Raw genomic sequence first — 14,480 nt, 5'->3', positions numbered from 1 at the left:
GTTGAACTTAAGGATTTTAGGACTAAATTCCCTTGTTTTGGTAGGAAATGAGATAATATGAGAAGTAGAGCTGAAAAAGCACAAGAAAGTAGGAAGGCCCGAAGCTTGAGCGCTCTTTTTGGAGCCCTCAGCGCCAAAGCCTATCGCACAGCTCCTGGGCGCCCTTTTTGGGGCGTTGAGCGCCAATTTCCTAAAGAACCACGCCTGCTTGCCCTCCAAGGGAAGCTGAGTGCCAGTTTTAGTATCGCAGCACGTTCGGACGCCCTTCCTTGGGTGCTGAGCGCCACTTTTCCTGAACCATGCCTGCTTGCCCTCTGAGTGAAGCTGAGCGTCAGTTTTGGTATCGCAGCACGCTTAGGCGCCCTAAGTGGGGCGCTGAGCGCCAGCAAGATGGGCCTGGGCTTCGTTTTTGTCTTGATTCTATTCTATTTAAAGGACCTAGACGCCCTAGGTTTTATATCTTTGGTAGAGGAGGCACAACAACACACTCTTGATTCCACTCTTACACTCTTCATCTTTGGATGCGGGAGCTTCCATCTTCAACTTTTGCGGTTTTTCTATCTCATTCTTCTCCATTGTACATCTAGTTTCACCATGACAATGGGGAACTAACTTCAATTTGTTGTTGGGGATGATGTATGATGAGTCAATATTTTCTTGCTTTCACTTAGCTTATTGTGCTAGATTTAATCAGGGAATCGTGCTTGAATGTTCAGTATTTTCTCATTTTTTGCTAATTGTGCTTAATTTGACCAAAAATTCTTATTTTAATTAATTGGAATTATCTGAGCGTATTATTTTCATTATTGATTCCAGGAAAATTTTGGAAATACAAATTGGTCCAAGAGGGGTGTCACGGCCTGTAATGTGCAGCACGCTAATATTACGGCAAACAAATTGAAAGGGTTTTTGGCTTCTTTATTGGCTGCAAGGAGGTGCATGCACACAGACTCAATAAAAAACACGGAGTGACGTCCAACAAATTCAAGGTGACGGCTTTGTAATTTTTCGTAACACTTCTTTATTGGCTGCAAGGGTTTTTAGCTTAATTGTTGCATTTAAATTTATTCACGCCATTTTCAATTTGTTTACGCGTTGCATTTCTATAAAGTATCTTTGCATTTTAACTGGCTCAAGCACTTTATGAATTTTCCTTAAAATTTTATTCCAAGCTGTAATGTGCATTTCAATTTTAGCCAAGTGTTTCTTTATTATCTGTGGCATTTGAATTAGTTCACACATCTTGTTTTAGGACCGTTCAGTTACTGTTTCCGTTCACTATGTTGTCTATTTTGTTCGGCCTTTTTATCTTCTTGTATTTCCAATTTCCTCACTTGCTTTAGAGACAGTTTGGTCTCAATGTAGAATCGTTCGGTCATTTGTAAGACCATTCGATCTTCATGCTTTGTTCATTTATTTCAATGTTTTCAATTATGTTTGGTTGTATTTAATTTCTAGTTTTAATTTAGTTCATTTTTAATCACAAAAACACTTTCAAACCCTCCTACTACGTGTTTGACCTAAGCCTTGAACCACATTTGGTCCTTGAGAGACGACCTAGGAGTCACTTCCTAGTCTATACTGCATTCTTATATGCACATCAAATTTGTATGGGTCGCGACAGCTCCATCAATGTAACCTTGTGAGCTCTCATGTATTTGAATTAATTCTTAATAATTTATGTTTCGTTCATTAACTGTTAGGGTAATTCTTTTGTGATCAATGCTCACTTTGTTTAACTCATTCATAGCGTGATGTATGAATTGCATGAGTGCCGGAAGGTTCCTTACAATTCAAGTTTTTGTAGAATTATTCCCAAGAGCAGTATTTCTCAGGATGGGGGTATGATTCTTGGTCGTCTTAAGCTCCTAATCTTTAGAATTAATTATTAGGAATGCTAGGAATCGTATGAACTAGTAATTAAGGAGGCTTTCTTCACCGAGGGATCGAGTTTTAAGTAATTTAGTGAGTAAGGTTGACTTTAATGAAAGAAGAAGAATTCTTATATACATGAGAGTAACTTGGTGAAATCTAACCCCAACAACATATTCATCTCATAACACAAACCTCATCCGTTCATCGTTGTGCTACTCTTCAATTGATCAAAACTGCATTCATATTTAAATTTCTGTATTTGCATTCTAAACCAATGATTTTGTTCCCTTTAAGTCTTAATTAATCGAGTTATCACACAATTGTCTAGTGCCGAGAGTCTCTTGGGACACGATACTTGGTCTTACCATTTTATATTACTTGTACGATTCGGTACACTTGTCGAAGTCTCAACATCCCTTCCCTTACATTAACGCCAAATCTTCTGTTAAATATAACTAGGTATTCAAATATTAGATGTCGAAGTCTATAGAGTAGACGTGGATATAGAAGAGTAACGTCGATCGGTTGGTGTTCAACGTCAAAATGAAGTCTCCCGATATGACGTCGAACACGAATACGTCGTTAAAAGCCAAAAATATTCGACGTTGTATGCTGTTTTTGCACCAGTGACAACACATATATAACACAATCATGTTCTCATATACGCATATAACATGTAAGCATAGAACATGTAACACACAATACACATGTGTTATTAATTATGCGTTGTCATCATCAAAAACTCAGATATTACTAATATTGTGGGTTCAGCTAAACCAGTGTTCCCCCTATCAACAATCTCAACAGTAACACTAGAAATCACACCTCCAATAACTAAACAGTACATTGCAATGTATGAAAACCAATAAACTACACTTCTTGGAGCCTAAGATTCTTGTCATCGCTAGAAAGTAGAGGGCAGGTTGTTTTTCCAACAATAGAGAGTGGAGGACTTGTCACTGCCATCAATGGTTCGTCCTTGTTTCTATTATAAGTGGTGGTGCTCATTCGTCGCTGCTGACAGATGTGGTAGAGATTCAACGTGTTCAAAACCTCTATGGAGCACTAAAACACAAAATCAATTGGTGAAACTAAAAGAAAAAACCCAACCAATGTAGCCCAATCACATACATTCGAGGTAGTTTGACGAAAACTCACATTTCTTCAACCTCTTAATTGTTAACGAAGAGCTCTTTATGATGGAAATGGAAGCGTGAACAAAAAAGAGAGGCTAACATTCTGTTTTGGGGATTGTGGCAAAGCATATGATGTCGACTTGACTCGAATCAGACATCAACCATGCATAAGACGTTAGAAATGTCAATGACAAACGTCTAAATTGCTTTGATGGTTCGTCTTCTTGTTTAAATAAATGCACATTTCATTATATATAATGTCTATTGTGAAATTGGTCGATGCAAATAGGCATAAACGTTTGTCGATTGGCCCATTGACGTCCTATTGCTAACAAGTAGTCATTCCAATTCAGCTTTTACATAGAGCAACATTTGAATACCCATATAACGTTTGTTGTTTAGAGGGTCGATATCAAAGAAGAGAGGATGTTGGATATGCATTTAGCCGACGTCAAAACTTTAATTTATTTACAATACTGTCATCGGTCATTTTTTGGCGTTGGCTATTTTGAGAAGGGACGTTATTTGCCTGACGTTGAAGACTGATTTTGCACTAGTGATTTATCCCCTGGTGAACATATTTCCAAATAAAAGATAAGCAATTTTGGAGGCTCAAGTTTAATATCAAAACGCTAAAAAAAGTTCTAGAATAATTATAGATGAAGTTATACCTATAAATATATTGTTTTTATATGAAAAAAGATAAATAAAGAGTACCCTTCAATCCATATGAAGCATGAAACATATTAAAAGATAAATAAAGAGAATGGAACGTTCACTTTTGTAAAGCTTGCACTTAGGCTTTGTTTTTTGTTTTTTTTTTGTTTCAGTGTTGTGGGGAGGAATATGTTCAAGTTTTGAAAGAACATGAGATTCACATGCTATGAAATATATGTCAAGTCACCTCTTGTTAGATATATAATAGCAAGCTAGAGCTAAATCACAATTTCTCCTATACTTAGATTCTATAGTAAACACCATACAAGCCTGTAACATGAAGAAAAGTGAAAATGTGAATATGTGTTCCATTTCCTAGGAAAATGTACAAACTTTGTGAAACCTATCCAATAGGTGTTAGCAAAATGATGAAGATGAAGTTTTGATGATGTCCAAATCAAGTCAAGACCAATCAAGAATCAAAATAAATTGAAGACTTGTAGTGTGATGGAAAGCTTTTGTAATAATTGTAGTTTAGTGTCTAGGACTTAGATTTTTAGAGGTTTTGATTTCATGTAATGTTATATTATATAATTAATGTCCAGAATCAAAATCGCATTGTTTATCGATTAAAATGGGTATTAATCGATTAAAAAACGAGGCTGACACTGAAAACCTAATTGCCTCTGTAATAATCGATTAAAGCTTGTAATAATCGATTAGTTAATCGATTAGTCCTGAGAATAATCGATTAACAATAGCCGTTGAGGGTTTCAGAGTTGAAAAACTAGCCGTTGCACTGTAATAATCGATTAAAGCATATAATAATCGATTAGTTAATCGATTATGCCTGAGAATAATCGATTAACAATAGCCGTTGGGGGTTTCAGATTTGAAGAACTAGCCGTTGTACCCATTTTAATCAATTAATCTTTATATTAATCGATTAAATGCGTTAGATGGCCCATTTTCGAAGAATGGAAGAGCCTTTGGATGAGTCTATAAATAGACTCTCATTTCCTCTCAAGTAGAAAAACATAAACTCTTCCCTTGTGCTCAGATACTCAGAAACTCTTGAGAATTGTGTGCTCTTGCTCAGCTAAGGAAACTCTGTCTGTAGAGTTGGTGAAATACTGCTACGGTGATAGAGGAATAGCTGGTTCATCCTTGGTGTATCTAAGGAAGTGTTCGGAAGAGGAAGTCATCCTTCGTGAAGTATTCGGAGGAAGTGTTTCATCCTTTGTGAAGATTCAAAGGAGGTGTTGGTTCATCTCTTGTGGCATCAAGAGAGGTGTTTTCTAAACTTTTACAAATTGTATCTGTGTGATTGTAGTTTGTAATTGTTTTGTGATTAGTGAATTGTTTATCTTGTTTTGAGATAAGCGACTGGACGTAGGATTGGTAAGATCCGAACCAGGATAAAATCATCTGTGAAAATTTCTCTCAACCCTACTCTATTTTATTGTTAATATTAATTGCTAAGTAAGTTTAATTGAGTAGAAATTTTTAAGGCACACGTTTTTAGTAAGAACCAATTCACCCCCCTCTTGGTTTGTTGTTCCACGCTAACCCATCCGCTGCAGCCGCTCTGACAATTGGTATCAGAGCTTGCTTTGATAGTCATTCAAATGGCAGGATCACATCAAACCTTTGCAGAGGGTGCTTCTATCAATAGACCACCACTATTCACAGGTGAAAATTACGCATTTTGGAAGGGCAGAATGCAAATTTTTATGGAATCTATTGATATAGATATTTGGGATGCTGTTGCATTTGGTCCTTTTGTTCCAACTAACAATATGCAGGAACCAAAGCCCCGTGACCAATGGACTGCTGAAGATAAGAAAAAATTTGGTAATGATGTAAAAGCTCGTAATATTATTTCATCTGCTTTAAATGTTGACGAGTTTTACAGGATTTCTGTTTGTAAAACTGCACAAGAAATGTGGGAAGTACTTAGAGTAACCCATGAAGGTACAGATGATGTTAAGAGAGCTAGAAAGAATACCTTAATCCAGGAATACGAGATGTTCAGGATGAAGCAAGGGGAAACAATAATAGATGTTCAGAAACGCTTCACCAACATCGTAAACCATCTTATTGGACTAGATAAGTCTTTCAATACTGATGAGCTTAATATAAAAATTTTGAAATCTTTAGACAAGTCTTGGCAACCAAAAGTGACTGCAATTTCTGAGTCACAAAATCTCAACACAATGACCATGGCTGCACTATTTGGAAAGTTGAGAGAGCATGAACTTGACCTCGGAAGACTAGATGAAGAAGAAGCAAAAACTAAGAAAAAGACTCTAGCCTTCAAATCTGAGGTAGAAAAGAGCAAAAGTAAAATGGAAGATGAAGACTCAAAAGAAGACGAAAATTTGAGTCTACTAATCAAGAGGTTCAACAGGTTCATGAAATCAAAAGGCAAAGGGAGATTCAGAAACGAAAAGAGAGAAAATCAAGGATCTTCCTCAAACTATAGATGCTATGGTTGCGGAGAAAAGGGACATTTAAAAGCAGACTGCCCAAATCAAAAGAAGGGTGAAGAAAAGAAAGAAAAGAAATTCTTCAAGAAAAAGAGAGCATACATCGCATGGGACGATGACAACGAATCAATTTCTGACTCGAGCAATTCTGATGAAGAAGCAAACATATGTCTAATGGCGGATGACGACACTGTTGGAAGCCAAGTAAGTACATTTAACGATTCAGATAATTCTAATCAATATGATAGTGAAGATGAATTGCATGATACTTATGCTGCTTTATTAGTAGAATCCGAAAAATTAGATATAGCTCATAAGAAATTGAAAAAGGATTTCAAAGAGTTAAAATTAAATTTTGAAAATATTCTTGAAGAAAATGAAAATTTGAAGTTTACTTCTGAAAATTTCTCTAAAATAAATGATAATTTGAAAACTGAATTTACAAATTTGTCTGAAGAAAACAGAAGTTTGAAAAATAAATTTTTATATCAAGCAGAAGAAATCAGAAATTTAAAAAGTAAAGTTTTATATTATGAAAAAGAAAAATATATTGCTAATAATGAATATGAATCTTGCATAAAATTCAAATATTTTTCTGAAAATACAACCACTGGAGAATGTAGTAAAATCTCTGAAAATAGAACTGCTAAGAAATTTGTTCCTAAAAATAAATATAGAACTCGCAGAGCATGGGTAGAAAAAGGAACTATTAACAGGAACACAAATGTTGCATCATGCTTTTATTGTATGAAAAAGGGTCATACATCTAACAAATGTAAAATTAAGCATTATGGTGTTCCAAGTGGTAGATATGCTTGGGTTGTAAAATGATTTCAATCTTTTTAATCTAACCCAAAGGACCCATACAAAGTAGTTGGGTACCTAAATAGCTTGTTCTTTTTATGTTGTAGGAATTATCAAAACCAAGGAAGTATATGTGGTGTCTTGACAGTGGATGTTCAAAACACATGACCGGCGATAAAAAGAAATTTACAAGCTTCCGGAAAAAGGAACGAGGCTTTGTCACCTATGGTGACAACAACAAAGGAAAAATCCTTGGAATAGGAGATATTGGAAGTGAAGATACCTTGATGATCAAAGACGTGCTATATGTGGAAGGATTAAAGCACAACTTAATTAGCATTAGTCAATTATGCGATAAAGGATTCAAGGTAACCTTCGAACAAAATTCTTGCACTATTTATAAAAATGATTCTTCTGAAATTGCTTTGAAAGGAATTAGGCATAACAATATTTATTTGATTGATTTAGAAAATGCATCAAATAGGAATATTTCATGTTTAGTAGTAAAAGAAGAAAATCCATGGTTATGGCATAAAAGAGCTGCACATATTCATATGCAACAATTGAATAAACTCATTTCTAAAGACTTAGTAATTGGTCTACCAAAACTAAAATATGTGAAAGATAAATTGTGTGATGCATGTCAAAAGGGAAAACAAGTGAAATCATCTTTTCATTCGAAAAATGTTGTTTCTAGTTTAAAACCCTTAGAACTCTTGCACATGGATTTATTTGGTCCCTCTAGGATAAAAAGTTTTAGAGGAAATTATTATGCTTTAGTTATTGTTGATGATTATTCAAGATATACTTGGACTTTCTTTCTTACTCTTAAAAGTGAAGCTTTCAAAGAATTTAAAAAGTTTGCAAATTTAGTTCAAAATGAAAAGGATTTGAAAATAAAGGCTATTAGAAGTGACCATGGAGGTGAATTTCAAAATGAATCTTTTGAAACTTTTTGTGAAGAATATGGCATTTCTCATAATTTTTCTGCACCTAGAACTCCTCAACAAAATGGAGTTGTAGAAAGAAAGAATAGATCCTAAAAGGAACTTGCTAGAACTATGATAAATGAATATAGTGTTCCTAAACAATTTTGGGCTGATGCTGTGAGTATTGCATGTTATGTATTGAATAGAATGCTTATTAGGCCAATTTTGAAATGTACTCCTTATGAACTTTTTAAAGGTAGAAAACCAAATGTTTCACATTTAAGAATTTTTGGATGCAAATGTTTTGTCTTAAATAATGGAAAACAAAATTTAGGAAAATTTGATTCTAAAGCCGATGAAGCTATTTTTCTAGGATATTCTCTAACTAGCAAAGCTTATAGAGTTTTTAATCGGAAAACATTTGAAATAGAAGAATCTGTGCATGTTGTCTTTGATGAAATTGTGGACCTTAAGGTAAAACCTCTTGAGTCAGATGAATCAGATGTAGGTGAAAATGAAGACTTACAAAAGACAACCAATGAAGAGAAAATGAATAATCCTCAAGATGATGAAGATCTAAACAAAATATGGCAACAACCTAGAGGATTATCATTGGACAACATCATTGGCGACATATCAAAAGGGGGAGCAATTATACATCACTTTTTAATAATGATCAAAAAGGGGGAGAAATATTTAAAGCCTTAAACTTATTTCTAAGTACACTAACAATTGTTTCTTCCGTAAGTTGTATTTTAAATACAGATTATTACCAAAAGCTTTAAATCAAGAAGGTTTTGATCATCATCAAAAAGGGGGAGATTGTTAGCAAAATGCTGAAGATGAAGTTTTGATGATGTCCAAATCAAGTCAAGACCAATCAAGAATCAAAATAAATTGAAGACTTGTAGTGTGATGGAAAGCTTTTGTAATAATTGTAGTTTAGTGTCTAGAACTTAGATTTTTAGAGGTTTTGATTTCATGTAATGTTATATTATATAATTAATGTCCAGAATCAAAATCGCACTGTTTTAATCGATTAAAATGGGTATTAATCGATTAAAACAAGGCTGACACTGAAAACCTAATTGCCTCTGTAATAATCGATTAAAGCTTGTAATAATCGATTAGTTAATCGATTAGTCCTGAGAATAATCGATTAACAATAGCTGTTGGGGGTTTCAGAGTTGAAAAACTAGCCGTTGCACTGTAATAATCGATTAAAGCATATAATAATCGACTAGTTAATCGATTATGCCTGAGAATAATCGATTAACAATAGCCGTTGGGGGTTTCAGATTTGAAGAACTAGCCGTTGTACCCATTTTAATCGATTAATCTTTGTATTAATCGATTAAATGCGTTAGATGGCCCATTTTCGAAGAATGGAAGAGCCTTTGGATGAGTCTATAAATAGACTCTCATTTCCTCTCAAGTAGAAAAACAGAAACTCTTCCCTTGTGATCAAATACTCAGAAACTCTTGAGAATTGTGTGCTCTTGCTCAGCTAAGGAAACTCTGTCTGTAGAGTTGGTGAAATACTGCTACGGTGATAGAGGAATAGCTGGTTTATCCTTGGTGTATCTAAGGAAGTGTTCGGAAGAGGAAGTCATCCTTCGTGAAGTATTCGGAGGAAGTGTTTCATCCTTTGTGAAGATTCAAAGGAGGTGTTGGTTCATCTCTTGTGGCATCAAGAGAGGTGTTTTCTAAACTTTTACAAATTGTATTTGTGTGATTGTAGTTTGTAATTGTTTTGTGATTAGTGAATTGTTTATCTTGTTTTGAGATAAGCGACTGGACGTAGGATTGGTAAGATCCGAACCAGGATAAAATCATCTGTGCAAATTTCTCTCAACCTTACTCTATTTTATTGTTAATATTAATTGCTAAGTAAGTTTAATTGAGTAGAAATTTTTAAGGCACACGTTTTTAGTAAGAACCAATTCACCCCCCCTCTTGGTTTGTTGTTCCATGCTAACCCATCCGCTGCAGCCGCTCTGACAATAGGAACAGAAAAAATCAAAAATTTGGATGTGTGAACACCTAAAATTGGAATCGAAATATTAAACGATGTTAAGATATGAACTTTAAGCCTAACAAAACCAACTTTTAAGGTGAAGTTTGCATCCACTTATATACTATAAAGTTGTCTTACCTCTAGTTGATGTGAGATCTCCAACACATCCTCCAATGTCGGTCAATGTTTATATGTCTCGAGTGTTGGACTAGACATTAATGGATGATCCAATAACAAGCAACATGATAGGCCAACAAACAATAAATCTCCCGATAGCGGCTCAATAGGCCCAACAAACAATTTTGTTTTTGCTAGAATAAACTTAAACTAATAACTCTAATACCATGTTAATATGATATTAGAGAGTCTTGTGTTAAAGCCTATTTTAGTTAAATTTATTGTTGGATTGATTGTTCCACACACCAGAAGATTTATTGTTTTTTAAACCTATCATTTCACATGTTATCATGTCATTATTATTAGACTACTCATTATTGTTTAGTGTCACGTTTGAGATGTATATAGTTAGAGATCTCATATTGACTAGTTTATACTAAGTAGATGTAAACATCACCTTACTAGCTAGGTATATGAAGTTGAGTTAAACTTAAAGCCTACATTTTAGACAAAACAAAACATAATTTGAAACATTGTATTCTGTCATTGAAGTTATGGTTTTGCGGGTAGCGTTATTCAGAATTAAATATTTTTTTTTGTGAAGTTATGATTTTTCTAGATGTTACAATGGTGAATACTTATTGAAATTATTTTAAAATTAATTTAGAAACCGTTAAAACTATCATCAATGACAATTATGTTAGTAGTTATATAAAATCAACGTTTAATATTTTTATTATGTCGTTGGATTTGATGAAAATAAAATTAGTAAAGACTAAGACCACCACTAAACAACACACTTAGTGATTATTCAGTTCTTTCTTTACGTTCTCAAATGACAATATACAACCCTCTACAGTTAGGGATCCAAAACTGTTTTTTTCTAAATTTTTTACATGTTACATCGCGTACGATTTTTTTTCCAACGTACAAATTTAAACAAGTGATAAATTAAAAGGAATAATACTTAACCCTTACTTATATACTAAACAGTAATCTCCGATTGAGCTGAAGAAGACTAAATCTTACTTATTGCTAACTGTTTTTCTCTCTCTCTTAAACAATCCGATTTTATTTTATTTAAATACTTCTATTTTATTCTTTAAACCCAAATAAGTAATTTACTTAAGTCAAATAAATTATTATGTTATATTATTTTTATTTTATTAAAAAAAATGTTACCATAGAGATTACCCTTATAAATTTTGCCACCCTTTTGCGTTAATCAAGCTATTAACATTTAATTTCATTCAATAAATTAATTAAAGATCAAAATAAAAAGAGGCTAAAACAAAAGTCAGTACAGAAGACAAAAATTGAAATAAAACAATCCCTTTATCGTTTACCTTCCTAGAATATAAACAAGATGACGTATAATTAAAGGATTAACAATATTCTTATCGCTTTTGGTTTTAGTTTGTAGCAGTATTTTAAAACGGCATGAATATCAAGCCAATAATATATATATATATATATATATATATATATATATATATATATATATATATATATATAAATTTTAGAAAAAGAAAAGGTAAAGCTTTCTTTTTACTGCCAGATTTCTGCAAACTTTTCTTTTTACTTTTTATCTTAATATTAATACATAAATATAAAATTTTAAACTAACCAATTAAACAAAATGGAAGATAAAAGAATTAGTTGCAGTGGCTGTTTTGTCCAATTCAAAACATCAAACTCAATTTTTCTTAATAAATTTAGTGGACAAACCTCACCGAAGGAATTCCAAGAACTTACGTTTCACACTTCAGATCAATTATTGACGAAAAGACAAAGTAGCACATCAACTGTTTCTCTCTTTCTGGAAAGAAAAACATTATTCACTTTATTTATAATAAAAAAAAATTATTTGACACACCTAAATAGGTTCAACGCTATTTTTACTTTTTTTTCTTTTTTCTTTAAAAAATATAAAATTTTACACTTTTAGAACCATTTTATTCTCAAAATATTATTATTCATGCTAGTATTCATGGTAACTTTCTAGCACTCAACACCTCACTTTTTACACTCATTGTTTTGTTGTTTTCCTCACATTTTACGGGACCAAGACAAATATCATGTGCCTGCAGCCTTATTGAATGCTACCTTTTCATTTTCTGTGTAGTTGCTGAATTAGTGCTGCATGTAAGTTCGGTGGATTTATGACTGAGACTGACTTTGGAATTTAGGTTGTTCCCTAATTTTTTTCGTTGTGATTGTGTATATTTACTTACGTTTGTTTTGAACTTGAGGTGTTTTCCCTTTGTCTCTAACACGTTGGTCTTTATGGTTTACATTCAAACAATGTTTCAAAATAAATATAACTACTCATGATTTCCGAAAGGCCACTTTCTGTTTTAATTTTCTTGAAGTTTTTAATTAATAAAGTATGATAAGGACTCTAAAAAAAGCCTAATTATATTCATTTTCTAATTTCAATAACGTTAGATACCCTTATTAATTGTGGTTCAAGGATTGTGTTCATAGCGTTGTGGTTTGATGATTGTTAACAAGTGATCACCATTGCAACATGTCATGATTGAAAATAAAGATATTCCACAAAATATAATCAAATCTGCGAAAGATATCCAAGCATGTTAACAAGTTCAACATGAAGTAGTTGACGAGGTTTATTACAGACGCAACTTAAGTAAAAACTAAAATCAAATTGCTCATGGTTGACAGGCCATGGTTTGAGACTTGAATATCACCCAACTAATTCTTGAAGCTTGAGACAAAAACTATCAAAGTAAGTGTTCTCCAAATCTTTGGTGAGTAAGAGATTTCTCAATTTTAAATGGTTTTCTCTGACCTCCCTTCCAACCTCACTCTCCAAATCCATCACAGTCTTAACAGCTCTACACACACTTTCCTTTGTGAACAAACCATCTTCTTCACCTTTCTCCACTTGAACACCAGCCTTTATGCTGCTGCTTATCATCTTCGCATTAAGGAGCTGGTCAATATAATTTGGTAACACCACAATCTGACACTTGCTCACAAGCGCCTCTAGCAAAGATGCAACCCCACAATGCGTAATGAAGCACCCTATAGAAGGGTGGTCAAGAATTAGTGTCTGCTGAACCCAACTCCCATGAACAATGCCTCTTCCTCGAACCCTCTCACTGAACCCTTTTGGCATAGCTTCTTCAACAGACTCAAATCCAACAGGGGCTTTAAGAGCTGCAAGAAATGGAAAACCTGTTAACTCAAGACCCAGCAGCAGTTCCTTGAGCTGATCTTGATGCAGTCTGCATTCACTTCCAAAAGCACAGTACACCACAGATCCCTCCTTGAATCTTGAAAGCCACTCAGACCATTTTTCTTCCAAAGGCGATGTGTGTAGCTCAGGTATGACAGGCCCTGAAAGCAGCAAAGGTTTTCCGTATGAACTTTCGAGAAAGTCAACATACCGTCCCTCAATTTCTCTGCAACTTCTAAATGCCACTGCATCTGCTAATTTGGTGCTTGTGCTGATGCGTTCATAATAACGAACACCACTGCCAAATTCTGAGTTCACGATCCTAGTTAATTGTCGAACCTCGTGAGCCTGAAGCTTGATGGAAGGATCTGGGAACCCAGCTGGAGGATTCAACACATTCAGCTCATGTGCAACTATGTTCTTTTCCCTAAATTGCTTCTCCATGCATTCCATGTAAGATTCAAATATCATGCTTAGGGTTATGTAATTAACAGACTTGATCCCTAAGCTCCGAGCCAAGTTCGGTAACCAACATGTATAATCAAACAAAATAATGCTGGGTTTCAGCTCAAGTAAGAGTAGTTCAATGTCCTTCTCAGTGCGATCCATCCCTGTCATAATGAGAGTGCCTAAAGAGATGGTAGCATCAAAAGTGGTTTCTGCATGAGGAGGAAGGCCATCAACCAGGGGAATGGTGATGGGGATGAAGGTTATTGACTGTGGATAGAGGTTGAAATGTTCAACTTTGGACTTTGTTCGTTTGGGTACGATGAAGGAAATTTTGTGTCCTCTTTTGGCTAATTTGTTGGCAAGGTGGAGATATGCTGATATGTGTCCAATAGCAAACCATGGGTACATTGCTATGTGCAACTGAAACTTTGGTGCGTCCATGGCTGTCTCCAGAAATATCACCAAGTTAATTTTGATGGCTCTTTTCTCAAATAATGTCTTTGAAGTCCTAATATAAAGTTTCTCTCATGACAGCCATACAAACTCCTAGCGGGCCCTTTCATTAACTAATAGGCACATGTTGAAGAATTTTCGACATGTGGTATACAATTATTTACTCCTAGATTCTTTCAATAGTTATTTAAGTATTTGATGTGATGAGATGACAACAAAACTATAAATAGGTTGAAAACGAAAATAGTATTTACTAGAAAACTATTGGTCGTAAAACATGATTAGGTGATTTTTGCATGTTGGATTGACCTCCTATGTATCATTGAAGTTCAAAATTGTCAAGTACATTTT

At 34.2% G+C, this 14,480-nt stretch overlaps 1 protein-coding gene across 1 annotated transcript; it reads right to left on the bottom strand.

Annotated features, from left to right (window-relative positions):
* Positions 1–12,563: 12,563 nt before the first annotated feature.
* Positions 12,564–14,152, bottom strand: LOC108339943 (cyanidin 3-O-galactoside 2''-O-xylosyltransferase FGGT1). Its single transcript, XM_017577169.2, has one exon. The coding sequence runs from the start codon at positions 14,115–14,117 to the stop codon at positions 12,732–12,734; it is 1,386 nt and encodes a 461-aa protein (XP_017432658.2). The 5' UTR covers positions 14,118–14,152; the 3' UTR covers positions 12,564–12,731.
* Between the last annotated feature and the right edge of the window lie 328 nt (positions 14,153–14,480).

Source organism: Vigna angularis, chromosome 5 (genome assembly GCF_016808095.1).
Source record: "Vigna angularis cultivar LongXiaoDou No.4 chromosome 5, ASM1680809v1, whole genome shotgun sequence".
Taxonomy (NCBI): Eukaryota; Viridiplantae; Streptophyta; class Magnoliopsida; order Fabales; family Fabaceae; genus Vigna; species Vigna angularis.
This window is presented reverse-complemented; position numbering and strand designations above follow the sequence as displayed.

Bases quoted from the DNA above. Each gene is read 5' to 3' on its own strand.
- LOC108339943 (XM_017577169.2), bottom strand. From the start codon at position 14,117: ATGGACGCACCAAAGTTTCAGTTGCACATAGCAATGTACCCATGGTTT.